Raw genomic sequence first — 17,500 nt, 5'->3', positions numbered from 1 at the left:
GTATGTATTTATACGTATGTGTATGTGTGTATATATATATATATATATATATATATATATATATATATATATATATATGTATGTATGTATGTATACATGTATGCATATACATATACACATATATATATATATATATATGTATATATATACATATATATATGTATATATATATATATATATATATATATATATATATATATATATATATATATATATATATATATATATACATATATATATATATATATATAGCTTTATAATATGTATGCCGGTATGTGTATGTATGAATATGGGTATATGCGCGTATGTGTATGTATATATGCAGATGTGTATAGTTGTATATGTATGTGTGTGTGTATGTATATATGTATGTATATATGTATATATGTGTATGTATATTTCTGGGGATACGCTCTGGGCATGCTGGTCAATTGGGGTCGGCGCCTCAGGCTACTGCATCCGGGCTGCATGTCTCGGGCCCCTGGGTCCAGCCATCCATTCCTTCCAGGTGTCCTTCTTGGTTGGGCCCGGCTGGGTCTAGTCCCCTCATCCATTGTGGTAGCTTGGTGCTGCAGGGTATTCCGAGTTGCTGCGAGTTGGCCAGCTGCTGGGGTAGTGATGTTGTGTGTCAGCCTGTCTGTGATCTTATTTTAAAAAAAAAATTGTGTATATATGTATGCGGAGGTATGTGTGTATATGTATGTATGTATGTATGTATACATGTGTATGTGTGCATGTATGTATATATATGTGTGTATTTATGTGGGTATATATATGTATGTATGTGTATGTATATATGTGTATGTGTGCATGTATGTATATATGTGTGTATGTATGTATGTATGTGTATGTATATATGTGTATGTGTGTGTATGCATATGTATGTATGTGTGTGTGTATATATATGTATGTGTGTCTGTGTGTGTATGTATGTGTATGTGTGTATGTATGTGTATATATACATATATGTATGTATGTGTGTGTATTTATGTGTGTATTTATGTGTGGATGTGTATGTATTTATGTGGATGTATGTGTGTACGTATATATATATATATATATATATATATATATATATATATATATGTATATATATATATATATATATATACATATATATATACATATATATATATATATATACATATACATATATATATATATATATATATATATATATATATATATATATATATATATATATATATATATATATATATATATATATATATATATAATATATGTATATATATTATATATAAATATATATATCCATCCATCCATCCATTTTCTACCGCTTATTCCCTTTTGGGGTCGCGGGGGATATATATATATATATATATTAAAAAAATTGTTTTTTGTTTGTTTTGTTTTATTTTTATTTTTTTCCTTTTCTCCCCTTCCCTCAGGGGGTGACTTCGACAGGGCGGTTGCTGGTTGTTCCATCTCCATCGTTGGGGTCCCTGTGGGTGGGGTGGGTGGTCCCCGCGGCCCTGCGCTGGGTGGTCCTGTAGCGGCCGGCTCGGGTGGGGTGGCCTTGTGTGGGCCGCGCCGTGCTCCCCGGGGGTGGGGTTATGGTCGGGGGGGGCCAGAGTGCTGGTGGGGCGGGGGCGGTCTTCCCGTCCGGCTGCGGGGAGTCTCTGGGTTCCCCCGGGCGGGGCGTCCCGTCTTTCTGCCCGTGTGGGGGGTTCTCTCTCGCTGGCTTGGGGTCTGGCCGTCCGCTGCTTCTCTCGTGCCCTGTCCTCTGCCGGGCGCATCTGTCTGCGGCCTACTGCCGGCTCTTCCGGGCGTTGCGGTGGGCCGGGCTCTGGGGTTCCCGCCGCTGGCCGGCCTGGATGCGTGGGGGGGGGGTGGTCCCTGGTTCCCTGGGCGCCACACCTGCTGTTTGGGTTGGGCTCTCTGGGCGGCTGGGGCCGCACTCTGGCTCCTACGCACACTGGGGGTCAAATATATTGTACATACAAACACACATATACTCACACACACACACCGTTATTCATACATACAAACATCCATACATTGGTACCTATGCTCCCACATACATACACAAATACATTACATACCTACATACTCCAAGTCCGTCCATCCACGCGCACATTCACGGTACAAACATACATATACTGTACATATACATTCACTGTACAAACAAACATACATATACTGTACATATACATTCACTGTACAAACAAACATACATATACTGTACATATGCATTTACTGTACAAACAAACATACATATACTGTACATATACAAGTACATATACATACATACTCTCATGCACATAATCATGTTTCATCAAACATCTATCAACGTTGTTGCCTTAGGGTAAACTGGGTAACACAAGGCATATTGACAGAGCTTAAATCATTGTTACTATAACAATCTACAAGATTAATATAGGTTGCCTCTCGCTCTTCCCTTTCGTCTTTCGGTATTCCTTCTTTTTTTTTTTCCATTTATTTATTTATTTTTTTATTATCTTTCTAGCTATCATTAGGTATACGTATTGTTGCATTTGAACAACTTTATTGTTGATAATAAAGGTAAACTATTGGTTTTGTTCATGATCAATAGCGCTTTTTCTATTGGTATTTGTAGTGCTCCAGTTTTAGTGTAAAAATGCTCATTGTCATTACTATATTATTTATTTCACTAACTGCTTATTTGCTATCACTTTTTCGATCATATTTGTACATATTGTATGTGCTGGTGTTGTTCTATTGTTGTTGTTGTTGTATTTGCTGTTGTTGTTTTTGTCTCTCTGTCTAATCCCCCTCTTATCCCCACAATTTCCCCCTCTGTCTTCCTTTTTTTCTCTTTCTATCCCCTCCTGCTCCGGCCCGGCTGCACCAAATGATGATATAAATACATTTAATAAAGTCAAATTCAAATAAGGCAACAAGAGAAGTATCCTACACTTCTCTTTTGTAAAGTAAATCTGAACAGCCGATATGGGCAACTACATCAACTGTATGATTTGCCTGAGAAGCTGGACAGGACAAAAAAAAAAAGAAAAAAAAAGAAATGGCTTCTTTCCGGCGACTCGACCATGCAGCCCCTTTTTCTTCAAGTGCTTCCTTATTGTGCATCTTGAAACAGCCACACCACAATTATTCAGAGAATCCTGTATTTCAGCTGAAGTTATTTGTGGATTTTTTTTTGCATCTCAAACAATTTTCATGTCAGTTGTGGCGGAAATCTTTGCTGGTCTACCTGAATCTCTCATTTTCCACCTCTTAATCAGCGTTTGAACACAGCTTGTTGGCATTGTCAATTCCTTGGATATCCCTTTTCTGTTTTATGCAGTTCAATTACCTTTTCTCGCAGATTGTTTCACAATTATTTTGCCTTCCCCATGACTCAGAATCCAGAAACATCTGTGCAGCACTGGATGAAAGATGCAATGGTCTGTCAGAAGCCCAGAAACCCACTGACCTTTCATACACACACATTGTTTACAAACAAACAGGTCACAGGTCCAAATATCAACAGCGTTTACCATTTGGTTAAGATGTAAAAACAAAAAGTCAACAGTACGCCTTTTTATGACAGCAAGATTACCTACCTAATATCCAGCGGGAATTTGGAAAATCGGAAAACAACCAAAGAGCAGTGGTTATATCAGATGATCCTCGGAAAGCAAAATGTTTATATTGTCAGTAAGATTTGTTTTGTATATACTGTATATGGTATCTGTGTTTAATGTGTGAAGAAAAATAGAACAAATCTAATGCGCCAACATTCTCTCACTGTTTCTGATCTGTAGGCCTCTTCAACCAACAGCCTTATTGCAGACGAATACCTGAAAACTGCCAAGACTCCGGAGGATATTAGGGACAGATTTACGGAACTTATGGGAGACCTCCTGATGACACTACCAGTCGTAAAGGTGGCCGACTACCACAGAGGTCAGAATATTTTTTAAATACATAATTGCAGTTTTGGGTTGGAGTCAGGGCCGACCCATGGCACTCTTTGTGGTTCTTTAGTTCCCCAACGACTGAGGGGGAGGGACAATATGATTGTGGCAATGTTAACTGATCATTGTGCTACTTTTATTCAGTGGTGTGAGTCTGCATGTCTTTTGTCATGGTGTTATTTTAGTTGGGCAGCATCGTGGCCACGTCCATTCAAAAGCCCATAGAGATATTTGTTAATTTAGCATTGATTTGAATCCCGTCATTGTAGTGAAGTGAAGTGAATTATATATCAATTATATTTCTATTGCGCTTTTCTCTAGTGACTCAAAGCGCTTTACATAGTGAAACCCAATATCTAAGTTACATTTAAACCAGTGTGGGTGGCACTGGGAGCAGGTGGGTAAAGTGTCTTGCCCAAGGACACAACGGCATTAACTAGGATGGCGAAAGCGGGAATCGAACCTGCAACCCTCAAGTTGCTGGCACGGCCACTCTACCAACCGAGCTAAACAGATATAGGGTGTATTCTTCAAACTAACCTACAATTTTACTTTATATTGTAGCTAAACCTTTTTCTTAAATAGATATTTCTTAAAGAACAATTTTTTCAGCGATTTTGCCCATTAACTGTGTTTTTTGTTGGTCGTTTAGGCACCTGTAAGCAAAAAAAAAAAAAAGAGAAATACAGTAAACTCTCGTGTAAACTCCAGTGACGTTGGCACGTTGTGTAATTCTTAATAAAAAACAAAATACAATGACATGCAAATCCTTTTCAACCTTCAATTGAATAGACTGCAAAGACAAGATATTTAATGTTCAAACTGAGAAACGTCATTTTTTTTGCAAATAATCATTAACTTAGAATTTAATGGCAGCAACAAATTGCAAAAAAGTTGGCACAGGGGCATTTTTACCACTGTGTTACATGGATGTTGTATTGTAAGGTAGCATGAAGGAGAGAGTCGGACAACGACGTGCAGTGTTTACTTCCTTCACCCAGAACTCTTCTTCGTTGGTACATACAACAGGTAGTCTGTAATTCTACACGCTACTGCCACCTATCGGAATGATATGTAACTACACTTAGTATGACTATACCACGTATCCCGCCTTTTAAGAACAGCATTCCTGCAATAAACCATATTTTGAATGAGCAATTCAAGTAAACAGTACTGACTTGTAAACCATTAGACTACTAACTAAAATGATCTTTCAAAGCATATGAAATAATGTTAGGGATATTGCATATAAACAATTAACCAAAAGTGCATTTACAACTGTGTACTTTAAATAGCTTTTCAGAATGTCAGTGCAATTTCCACAGATTGTTTTGTAACAAATTAACAATACATTAACCAACAGTCAAACAAGACTTTTCTCAAATCTCAACTCTTTCTTTTTTCTCACCTTATACAAAATATATTTATAGGTTTCTTCAATTCTTTCAATACCTATTTCAATACCAATTTGTTTTCTTCTTTTGTTGCTAGTACAACCAAACCTGTGAAAGTGCAACAGTAAAAATTTAAGGTGAAAATGGGAAATGTAACAATCATTAACAATCTATTACACACCCAACTTGCCCCTCTAGAGGCCACCACAGTGGATATGTTTCTTTTACTTTTTATTCATAGCTGTATGTAGAAGTGTCTGGTTGTATCTGCTGCTTTAATGTCTTTAATGTCCTCTGTGTTCTTTGATGTTTGATGTTTCCCTCTTACACACATGGAAGAGGGATGTGTACCATGGCTATGAGTTGTATTTTTTGTTTTTTTTCCCCTTGGCCTCAGTCTGCACCTCCTCTCCAGGGCCCAGGCTAAAACCGATTTTTTTTAATTTTATCTTAATCTTCTATTTTTTTGTTCTCCCATCCCCCCCCCTTTGTTTACCTTTATCTCATCTTTTTTGTAACGGGCGCTGGAAGCCGGCAGACCCGTCAGCGATCCTGTTCTGTCTCCCTGTAATGTTTGTCTAAACTTGAATGGGATTGTGCTGAAAATTTTAATTTTCCTGAAGGAACTCTCCTGACGGAATAAATAAAGTACTATCTAATAAATGGGTTGTACTTGTATAGCGCTTTTCTACCTTCAAGGTACTCAAAGCGCTTTGACACTACTTCCACATTTACCCATTCACACACTGATGGAGGGAGCTGCCATTCAAGGCGCCAACCAGCACCCATCAGGAGCAAGGGTGAAGTGTCTTGCTCAGGACACAACGGACGTGACGAGGTTGGTACTAGGTGGGATTTGAACCAGGGACCCTCGGGTTGCGCACGGCCACTCTACCACTGCGCCACGCCGTCTAATCTAATCTAATCTAAAAAAACTCAGGGTACATAGTCCTCATGCCAAGCAGGAGGGTGAATCCGTCTGCGACCCCGCTGGGGAATGGGAGATGCTCGAGCAGGCGGGGCAACAGGAGGAGGCAGGGCAGCAGGAGAAGGTGTGTAAACATCCTCTGGCTGGACCACAGGCTGTGTTTGTGTAGCAGGGGCTGGGACAGACTCAGGTGACAGGTGCATGGCATTCCATACTCTACCGTCAGACAGTTCATAGGTCGCAGGGCCTCTCTGAGCCACGACCTGGAAGGGCTGTGTGAATTTGAAGTGTCCCTTCTTTGTGATCCCAGGCTGCCTAACACAAACATAGGATCCACGCCGGAATATAGGAGACTGTGCACCTCGACGCTCATCAGTATATATTTTCACTTTGGCTTGCTTCAGCGCCACGGTGCGTTTCAAGGTGTCACGCCGAGCAGAGGCAGGAGGCGGCGGGAGACCTTTAATGTTCAGGTTTGTGCGGAAAGGACGGCCATGCTGAAGCTCAGCAGGAGATATTTGAGTCACTGCATGGGGAGTGGCACGGTATGTTAGAAGGAAATCAGTGACAAAGGGCTTCCAGGGTTTACCCTCAATGTCAGCTGTTTGGAGACAGTCTTTAAACACCCTGTTCCACCTCTCGACCTCTCCGTTGCTCTGAGGATAGTAGACAGAACTGCGGCGGTGTGTAATGCCTTGGGCCGCTAAGTAAGCCTCAAACTCAGCAGATACAAAGGAGGAGCCGTTGTCAGTGACTAGCTCGAGGGTGTTACCCTCACGGCTGAAGACGGTGGACAGGAAGGTTATAACGGTACTGGATGTTACATCTGATGTGAAGGCCACTTCTGGCCATTTGCTATAATAGTCCACTAAAGTGATAGCAAAGCGGCAGTCAGGAGAAGCAGAGTGAAATGGACCCACTATGTCCATAGCGGGTTTTTCCCACGCAGCATTGGGAAAGGCAACAGGTTGCCAAGGAGCAGCACATGTCTTTGCTGTTTTGTCATGTTGGGAGCAGGTGGCACACGACTTGATGGCAGTCTCAACATCAGAGTCCATTCCAGGCCACCAGTAGAGTTCTCTCAGTCTCTGTTTGGTTCTGACTATACCTTGGTGAGCATTGTGAGCCAGGTGTATAAGTTGTGACTGAAGAGCTGAGGGAATCACCACACGGTGAGTGCCACGTACCAGGTAGCCATCCAGCTCAGCCAACTCAGTACGTACACGGTAATAAGGTAACAGGGCTGAGTCCAGGCCCTTAGGAGTGTGTGGCCACCGTTCGCGAATGTGCTTGGTGACCTGCTGTAAAACAGGACAGTCTGTGTAGGCAGTGCGTAACTGGTCAGCTGTAAGAGAGGTAAGGTCAACAGTCACTAGCGCTATAGTGTCTTCCTCCAACTCCAGTTGGTCAAGGACAGGCAGGGGTAGGCGTGACAGACAGTCCGCTACAACATTGTCACGGGCAGGTTTGTATTCCACGCTGTAGTTAAACCACATGAGGCGGGCAGACCACCTCGCTATCCTCATGCCTGCTCTTCCGAAGCTTTTTGTGGATAGGAGAGTTGTCAGAGGGCTGTGATCCGTGCGCAGGGTAAAGTGTCTCCCCCACAGGTAAGTACGCCATTGCTCAGCTGCCCACACACAGGCTAGAGCCTCTTTTTCAATGATGGAGTAGTTTCGTTCACTGGGAGTAAGGGCTCTGGATGCAAAAGCAACAGTCAATTCGGCGTCCCTGTGCATTTGTGTAAGCACAGCGCCTATGCCGTAGTCACAGGCATCTGTAGTGACTAGTGTTGGGAGAGTGGAGTCGAACAGCGCAAGTGTAGCAATCAGTTCTTTGAGTCGGGTAAAAGCCTGTTGTGCAGTATCAGTCCATTGGAACAGTGCGTCCCCTCTCAGGAGAGCACGGAGAGGCTCCACCACAGAAGCATAGCCGGAGATGAACTTGGAATACCACCCGGTGAGGCCCAGGAAGGATTGGAGGGCGGTAGCATCCTCAGGAGCAGGAGCTTTCACAATAGCAGCAACTTGGTCTGGGTTAGGGCGGATACCAGAAGTAGAAACAACATGCCCTAAATAAAACAGTTCGGTTAATCTGAAAAGACACTTTTCCATAATCAGCTTCAGGCCACTGCTGTGTAGGCGGTGCAGCACAGCCTTTAGCCTTCTGTCATGCAGCTCTGGGGTGTTGGCATACACTACAATGTCATCTAAGTAACACTGCCCACCATCCAGGCCAGACAGGATCTGCGACATCATCAATAAGACTCCGGCTTATTAGGGATTCCTAGAGCCCAAAAAAAGTCTGCGGGCTATAGAGCGTTTTCCGTTCGGGCTCCAGTACTCTGGAATGCCCTCCCGGTAACAGTTCGAGATGCTACCTCAGTAGAAGCATTTAAGTCTCACCTTAAAACTCATCTGTATACTCTAGCCTTTAAATAGACCTCCTTTTTAGACCAGTTGATCTGCCGCTTCTTTTCTTTCTCCTATGTCCCCCCCTCCCTTGTGGAGGGGTATCTGGTCCGATGACCATGGATGAAGTACTGGCTGTCCAGAGTCGAGACCCAGGATGGACCGCTCGTCGGGACCCAGGATGGACCGCTCGCCTGTATCGGTTGGGGACATCTCTACGCTGCTGATCCGCTTGAGATGGTTTCCTGTGGACGGGACTCTCGCTGCTGTCTTGGATCCGCTTGAACTGAACTCTCTCGGCTGTGTTGGAGCCACTATGGATTGAACTTTCACAGTATCATGTTAGACCCGCTCGACATCCATTGCTTTCGGTCCCCTAGAGAGGGGGGGTTGCCCACATCTGAGGTCCTCTCCAAGGTTTCTCATAGTCAGCATTGTTACTGGCGTCCCACTGGATGTGAATTCTCTCTGCCCACTGGGTGTGAGTTTTCCTTGCCCTTTTGTGGGTTCTTCCGAGGATGTTGTAGTCGTAATGATTTGTGCAGTCCTTTGAGACATTTGTGATTTGGGGCTATATAAATAAACATTGATTGATTGATTGATTCGCTGGAATGCACTAGGAGCCGAGGCAAGACCGAATGGAACCTTTCTAAAGCGAAAAAGTCCATCATGTGTGATAAAGCTGGTAAGGTCTCTGCTCTCAGGGTGGAGTGGTACCTGATGATATGCGTTTTCGAGGTCAATGGATGAGAACATGCGTGCTCCTCGCAGCTCATGGAACACCTCCTCGATGTGTGGCAAGGGGTGGCTATCAATGACCACTGCCTTGTTAGGCTCACGGAGATCAGCACATATTGTGAGCCGGCCGGACTTCCGTTTCACTACCACAATGGGTGAAACTCTCGGTGAGGAGTCGATGCGTTCAATCACTCCATCTTTCTCCAACCTCTGCAGCTCCTCTGAAACTTGCTCACGTACAGCGAAGGGTAGACGGCGTAGCTTCATCTGCACAGGCTGCACATCAGGTCTCACCTTGACTTTATGGACGAAGCCTTTAACTGTACCTGTACTCTCTGTATTGACAGCTGGCTCCATGTCAACAGCAGTGTAGTGCACTGGAACAGTAGCATTTGTAGTATGTGGTATTTTACTGGTAGTCACTTTCCTATCTGATATACGTAAACGCAGTGCATTGAAAAGCTCCATGCCCAATATGGGTGTACCCGCTGGCACTACATGAATGCGTGTAGATGCACTATTCGCCTCGTAGGTCACCTTTAGTTCCAAACAACCAAGTACTTGTATTGGTTTCTGTGTGTAAGTGGTGAGTCTCTTTTCGGGCTTTGAAAGAGTCACATGACTGAAGTACTTTCTGTACATGTGCTCAGGGAGGATGGAAACGCCGGAGTGATTGTGGGACCGCTGCACGCCTCCAGGGAGACGGAGCACATCAGCTTATTACACTGGGTCACATCAGTCTTATTAATTTGTAGCACTGTAACAGTATCAACATTCTCTGTGGATGTAGTGGACACTTCCCCCACGTTATGGGATGCAGACATGCCTTTACAGACTTTAGCACAATGTCCTTTTTTATTACATTGTCTGCATGTAACTGATCTTGCTGGGCACTTGGGGTCGTTAGTTAGGTGGTTTATTGTACCACACCGGTAGCAACTCTTACCAGCAGCAACCACGTTGGAAGGAGGGCGGGAAGCGGAGAATGAAGGTCTCTGTGGACGTCTGTGTCGCCCACCGCGTGACGTAGACCCCCCACGCACCATGCCGACTTCTGCTGGTACCTCGTGGTGTGTAGTTAGCATCGCTTTAGCTCCAGCTACAGCATGTTCGATTTGACATGAAATTGTAATGGCTTTCTCCAAAGTCAGATTGTCCTCAAGCAGTAAACGTTCTCTTATCCTAGCATTGTTTGTTTTTTCAACAATCTGGTCCCTCATCATGTCTTCAGCAAGGGCGCCGAACTCGCACGTAGCAACGAGCTCACGCAGGGAAGCTGCAAACTCAGTAGTAGACTCACCGGTCCTCTGAGATCTCTGTCGGAACTTGTTTCTCTCCGCCACGACGTTTAACTTCGGTACAAAGTACTTTTTTAATGCTTTTAGAGCATCTTCATAAGAGTCACTATCAACTGGCAGCGTGTAAAAAATAGGTTGCGCCTCCGTACCGACCGTGTGTATTAGCAAGGCGCGCTTCCTTTTATCTTCCATCTTGTCGGCGAGAGCTAAGACGTAGTTGTCAAACATCCGTATCCACGTATCAAAGTGGACGGTAGGCACACCCCGGCTGTGTAAGAATGCCGGAGGTGGCGAAATACCGAGCAAGGTCATTATTTACTTTATCCTCGTCGCCAATATGTTGTATTGTAAGGTAGCATGAAGGAGAGAGCCGGACAACGACGTGCAGTGTTTACTTCCTTTACCCAGAACTCTTCTTCGTTGGTACATACAACAGGTAGTCTGTAATTCTACACGCTACTGCCACCTATCGGAATGATATGTAACTACACTTAGTATGACTATACCACAATGGCCTTTCCCTTTAACAACACTCAGTAAATGTTTGGGAACTGAGGAGACCAATTTTTGAATCTTTTCAGGTGGAATTCTTTCCCATTCTTGCTTGATGTACAGCTTAAGTTGTTCAACAGTCCGGGGTCTCTCTGTTGTGGTATTTTACGCTTCATAATGCGCCACACATTTTCAATGGGAGACAGGTCTGGACTACAGGCAGACCAGTCTAGTCCCTGCGCTCTTTTACTATGAAGCCACACTGTTGTAACATGTGTCTTGGCATTGTCTTGCTAAAATAAGCAGGGGTGTCAATGATAACGTTGCTTGGATGACAACATATGTTGCTCCAAAACCTGTATGTACCATTCAGCATTAATGGTGCCTTCACAGATGTGTATGTTACCCATGCCTTGGGCACTAATACACCCCCATACCATCACAGATGCAGGCTTTTGAACTTTGTGCCTAGAACAATCCGAATGGTTCTTTTCCTCTATGTTCCGGAGGACACGATATCCACAGTTCCCAAAAACAATTTGAAATATGGACTCGTCAGATCACAGAACACTTTTCCACTTTGCATTAGTCCATTTTAGATGAGGTCGGCCCCAGCGAAGCCAGCGGAGTGTCTGGGTGTTGTTGATGAATGGCTTTCGCTTTGCATAGTAGAGTTTTAACTTGCACTTACAGATGTAGTGACAAACTGTAGTTACTGACAGTGGTTTTATGAAGTGTTCCTGAGCCCATGTGGCAATATGCTTCACACACTGATGTCGGTTTTTGATGCAGTACCGCTTGAGGAATTGAAAGTCCGTAATATCATTGCTTACGTGCAGTGATTTCTGTAGATTCTCTGAAACTTTTGATGATATTACGGACCGTAGATGGTGAAATCCCTAAATTCCTTGCGATAGTTCATTGAGAAATGTTGTTCTAAAACTGTGACCCTCGCCCCATCCTTGTTTGTGAACGACTGAGCATTTCATGGAATCTGCTTTTATACCCAATCATGGCACCCAACTGTTCCCAATTAGCCTGTTTACCTGTGGGATGTTCCAAATAAGTGTTGGATGAACATTCCTCAACTTTCTCAGTCTTTTTTGCCACTTATGCCAGCTTTTTTTAAACATGTTGCAGGCATCAAATTACAAATGAGCTAATATTTGCAAAAAATAACAAAGTTTTCCAGTTCGAACGTTGAGTATCTTGTCTTTTCAGTCTATTCAATTAAATGTAGGTTGAAAAGGATTCGCAAATCATTGTATTCTGTTTGTATTTACGACTCACACAACGTGCCAACGTCACTGGTTTTGGGTTTTGTAAATAAATTACCACAGAGTAAGAATTACGTAGTTAGAGCATTCGAAACTGTCTACGACTTTCTAAATATAGTTTTTAAAATTACAAAAGGCCTCTAGGCATGAAGTATCCATCCATCCATCCATCCATTTTTCTACCGCTTGTCCCGTTCAGGGAAGCGGTGGGTGCCAAGGCAAATTCATATACTGTTTGCTGTTACAAGAGGCCCTCTGAGGGCAGCCATGACTGCAATGTGGTCCTCAATGAAACAGAGTTTGACACCCCTGCCCTAGCGTGTTACATTAGTAATATTAAACACCAAAATGGGGCCAGAAGCAAAATATAGTTTAGAGCCACAAAAAGCTTAGAGTTGAAACTGAATGGAGTTTCAGTTTGCACCTCTCTGCGTGAAGTGTGCTTGTTCTTCTTGCACTGACGTGGGTTTAGGATATTCCAGTTTTTATGCAGGTCAGGTTAACTGGAAACTAATATTTGTTTATATTTTCTTGTGTATTGACTGAATGGAGACCAGAGTGTCAGGTGGGATTGGCTGCAGTTCAACTATGAATGAGTAAATTAAGTTTTTTAAACCTGGAATGAGGAAAGATAAGCTAATATGTTTTAGGTCAGTGATTCTCAAACTGTGGTACATGTCCCACTCGAGTCGCATGCAGCTCTTTACCACCGCCTGAATGGCTCCCTGGACCTCTTTCAGAAATGTGTGTACATGGAAAAAGATGAAGAAAAAAAAAAAAAATTCCGTAGGAGAACAAACATGACACAAACTTTCCTATTTGTTAGAAATCCCACTGTTTGTGTTATACATGCTTCACTGATGAGAGTATTTGACAAGCACTGTTTTGTCCTACTAATTTAAGCGATCCTTGAACTCATCGTCATTTGTTTACATGTATAATTTTCTCCGATGCTGCCACAGAAAGACATGTATTATGGCACTCTTCAGTCTCATTTTGTCCACCAAACATTTTATGCTGTGTGTGAATGCACAAAGGTGAGCTTTGTTGATTTTATTGATATGCTGGAGTGCTTATTTTGTCAATCCATGACTGTAAACTAATTGATGCTAACATATTATTTTGGTTAGCTGTATGTACATATTGCATCATTATGCCTCGTTTCTAGGTACATTTTAGCTCATTTAATTTCGTTTACTTATGTCCTCTGTGTGTTTAATTTAATATTTTCGAATGTCTCAAGACACATTATCTGTATGTAATATTGGCTGCATTTCTAATAGTTGTTTGTGTGCCATGTTGCTCCAGACTACAGCGAATGTTACTCAGCTTGCAAAGATTGGAATAAATCCATTAGAAGAAGACAGCCTGCCATTTCCTTAAACATGGACACACACATTTATACTATTGGCGATTCTGGGCCAGTAATGTAAAGTTATCTCATCCTGTTACTAACGATTTCCAATATTGCAAAAATGTGTACAGTAAAAATTAAAATGCAACATTTCTGTCAACGAAGATTTGCGTCAGCCTTTGATAGTAGGTAAATATATTAAAGCACTTATATGAGACTTTACACTTTTTGCGCCTCCAGACAGATTTTTTTTGTTTGGGATTTTTGGTCCAATATGGCTCTTTCAACATTTTGGGTTGCCGACACCTGCACTAGTTTGACGCCAAAGAATCACTTAATTAAATATTCAAACACAATGTTACTGTTCAAACTGTGTAATGTTACAGAGGTCAACATATTACATATTTGTGCCATGTTTTTAATCAATATTTAGACCTATTGTATTTTAATGCCGGTCATTATGGTGATCCTTGGAGAGTCAAGTCATTTTTCTGAGATGGTTTTAGAACCACATTTTTAGGTACCTCTGATGTATACAGACGATGACACTATCCTTTCACTTTGTCAATGCATTTGTTGTAGAGTATTTACATTCTTCTTCATGTTTAGATGCGGGTATTCCAGTTTACATGTATGAGTTTGGCTATCGTGCTGACTTGTACAAACACACCAGGCCCACTTTTGTGAAGGCAGATCACGGGGATGATGCCATCTTTGTGTTTGGAGGATGTTTCTGGGGTGGAGATGTCAAAATTATTGGTATGTTGGATATTATATATTACTAGCACCGTAAGGCTCCTTTGCTGAGATGAATAAATGAATGAATGCTCTGACATATTTCCAGGCAATTTTAGCAAAGAGGATGATAGCCATTGTTTAACCATGATGAAATACTGGGGCAATTTTGTCCGGAGTGGGTGAGTAAGAACTGATACAAAAAGAACTCTATGTTTTTGCTATTATTGATTTGATGCCTTTGATTGTGTTTTGATTATTATTACGCAATGCCTTAAGGGATTATGGGCTCAAAATGTAATGCATTTTAAATTTGCTCCCCAGCTCTCCCAATGGTCCAGGGATGGTCCCCTGGCCTCCGTACGACAGGCAGAAGCAAGAGTACATGGCCTTCGACCTGAAACTGTCGGTGAGACAGAAACTGAGAGAGGACAGAGTCCATTTTGCAACAGTCACCCTACCCAAGAAAGTGGAAATGCTAGCGGCCAAATCTGGACGATGAAAGCAGAAAAAAGCTTGTGTTTACGTACTGATACGCCTAGGGTTGTTTCTTGAAAGACCAGTTTAGTTTTTACCCCTTTTTAGTGGTCTCCATGAGCCTGACAGTCATCTAGTACAGTGGTTCTCAACATTTTTTCAGTGATGGGTAAGACAAGGTGAACATGTGAACATTTTTTTTAATTCAAGTACCCCCTAATCAAAGCAAAGCATTTTTGGTTGAAAAAAAAGAGATAAAGAAGTAAAATACAGCACTATGTCACCAGTTTCTGATTTATTAAATTGCATAACAGTGCAAAATATTGCTCATTTGTAGTGGTCTTTCTTGAACTATTTGGAAGAAAATAAATAAAAATAACTAAAAACTCTTTGAAATATAAACAAGTGATTTAATTATTAATAAATACTTCTACACATAGAAGTAATCATCAACTTAAAGTGCCCTCTTTGGGGATTGTGATAGACATCCATCTGGATTCATGAACTTAATTCTAAACATTTCTTCACAAAAAAATAAATCTTTAACATCAATATTTATGGAACATGTCCACAAAAAATCTAGCCGTCAACACTGAATATTGCATTGTTGTATTCTTACATTCATATTTTGTAGAATAATTATTCAATATATATATTTATAAAGGATTTTGTAAATGTTGCTATTTTGAAAAAATCTCTAGTACCCCTTGGCCTACCTTCAGGTCCCCCCAGGGGTACGCGTACCCCCATTTGAGAACCACTGATCTAGTATTTGTTTTCCCGGTGTATATGTTTTAATAATAGCATAAATTTGTAGTCAAATGATAGCCATTAATTGATTAACGTGGACCCCGACTTAAACGAGTTGAAACACTTATTCGGGTGTTATCATTTAGCGGTCAATTGTACGGAATATGTACTGTACTGTGCAATCTATCAATAAAAGCCTCAATCAATCAATCAATCAATCAATCAATCAATCAATCAATCAACATGAATAAAGACAACGGCATTTAAGGGTACGTGTATTTGTCAGTGCTGTGTAATGGCCACTAGAGGGCACAATAGAATAACTACTTGTGTTAGGTGAGTCCACTTGATAATATACTGCAGGGGTCGGGAACCTTTTTGGCTGAGAGAGCCATACAAGCCAAATATTTTAAAAAATATTCCCGTGAGAGCCATATAATTTTTTTTAAGACTAAATACAACATAAATCCGTGCATTTTTAAGTAAGACCAACATTTTGAGAGTATAATAAGTCTGTTATTCTTTTTAATAACATTGTTATTCTGAAGCTAACCAACAATAAATAAAATACTTCTTACCATTAATGCAACTTCTTGAACCGGTGCGGTAGAAACTGGATGGATGGATTAAAATGCATGAGAATGTTTCATATTTAGAACGTTATTTTTGACACTGTGATTGCCAGCGGAATTATTCATTACTTACTGTGTTAAGCAATGTCAGCTAATATTTACCTGAGAGCCAGGTGCAGTCATCAAAAGAGCCACATCTGGCTCTAGAGCCATAGGTTCCCTACCCCTGATATACTGTATCCATCCATCCATCCATCCATCCATCCATCCATTTTCTACCGCTTGTCCATTTCGGGGTCACGGGGGGAGCTGTGCACTCGGGCAGAAAGACAAGTTGCCATCCCAACACAGATGAAAAACAGAGTTAATGTAGTCTTTTCAGCGCAATTTCCAATACATGTTTACACCTTACATTAGTGGTTGTAACATTTTGAATACTAATCATGTTCTGCCACTACGCGCAGCTTAATTTTTAGAGTAAATCAACGACAGCACAGCTGATTGGTTGAACCGCTGAACGACGTCATCGGGGTTCACCTGCGTCATTGATATTTGCGCATGCGCATTTCGGATGTCGTCCTGCCAGCAACAGACAGAGGAGGAGCAGCCCCCTTTTCCTCCATCAAGACTTCCCACTTGTACGTACATCTCTACCTTATGTCGTATATTTTATATATATTATACTCTACTTCCATACTAACTGTTGGAAAGCAGCGTTTCCGTTTCGTGTCCGTTTAGTTGAATGGTTTCAGTTTAAGAGGAGCGCCGTGCTGTCAAGGCTTCCTGTCAGTAGTCTTATTATGAATCGGTTTAAACGGTGTTTGACTCTCTAAATAACAGTTATAACTACATTGCGTAAAATGGCTATTTGTACATTTCGTAAAATGGTGCTTATCATATTTCCTTCAGAAACCCTCCAGGAAATGTCAGTTGTGTTTTTTTTTGGTCAACAGCCTTGCGGGCAGTTTAAGTAATTGCTTTTCAGGCACAGTTATGACTTTCAATGTTGTCATATGACGTCCCACTTAAGTGTTTATGTTTATACTGTTATCTTTATTGGTTGCATAATTAACACTTATTTTTGGTGCGTTTAAAAACGGACAATTAAGAGTCCTTTTTTCTGCTAATATATGTTGTTTTGGTCTTAAAACGCC

The 17,500-nt window shown here is 41.6% G+C and overlaps 2 protein-coding genes across 4 annotated transcripts in view; both read left to right on the top strand.

Annotated features, from left to right (window-relative positions):
- LOC133563291 (carboxylesterase 5A-like) overlaps positions 1–15,354 on the top strand; it is a 41,274-nt gene extending 25,920 nt beyond the window's left edge. The window contains exons 10-13 of the mRNA XM_061917348.1: positions 3,768–3,909; positions 14,422–14,571; positions 14,657–14,729; positions 14,872–15,354. Coding sequence (XP_061773332.1) covers positions 3,768–3,909; positions 14,422–14,571; positions 14,657–14,729; positions 14,872–15,049 — 543 coding nt within the window. The 3' untranslated portion in view covers positions 15,050–15,354. The remainder of the gene's footprint in view (positions 1–3,767; positions 3,910–14,421; positions 14,572–14,656; positions 14,730–14,871) is intronic.
- Positions 15,355–16,886: 1,532 nt separating this feature from the next.
- The window catches only part of kiaa0513 (KIAA0513 ortholog), a 51,033-nt gene continuing 50,419 nt past the window's right edge, over positions 16,887–17,500 (top strand). For all 3 annotated transcript variants that reach the window (XM_061917347.1, XM_061917346.1, XM_061917345.1), the window contains exon 1: positions 16,887–16,984. The gene's annotated coding sequence lies outside the window, so the exon portion shown is untranslated. The remainder of the gene's footprint in view (positions 16,985–17,500) is intronic.

Source organism: Nerophis ophidion, linkage group LG12, assembly GCF_033978795.1.
Source record: "Nerophis ophidion isolate RoL-2023_Sa linkage group LG12, RoL_Noph_v1.0, whole genome shotgun sequence".
NCBI classification, from domain to species: Eukaryota; Metazoa; Chordata; class Actinopteri; order Syngnathiformes; family Syngnathidae; genus Nerophis; species Nerophis ophidion.
Note: the sequence above shows the minus strand (reverse complement) of the source record. Positions and strands in the feature narration are given on the sequence as shown.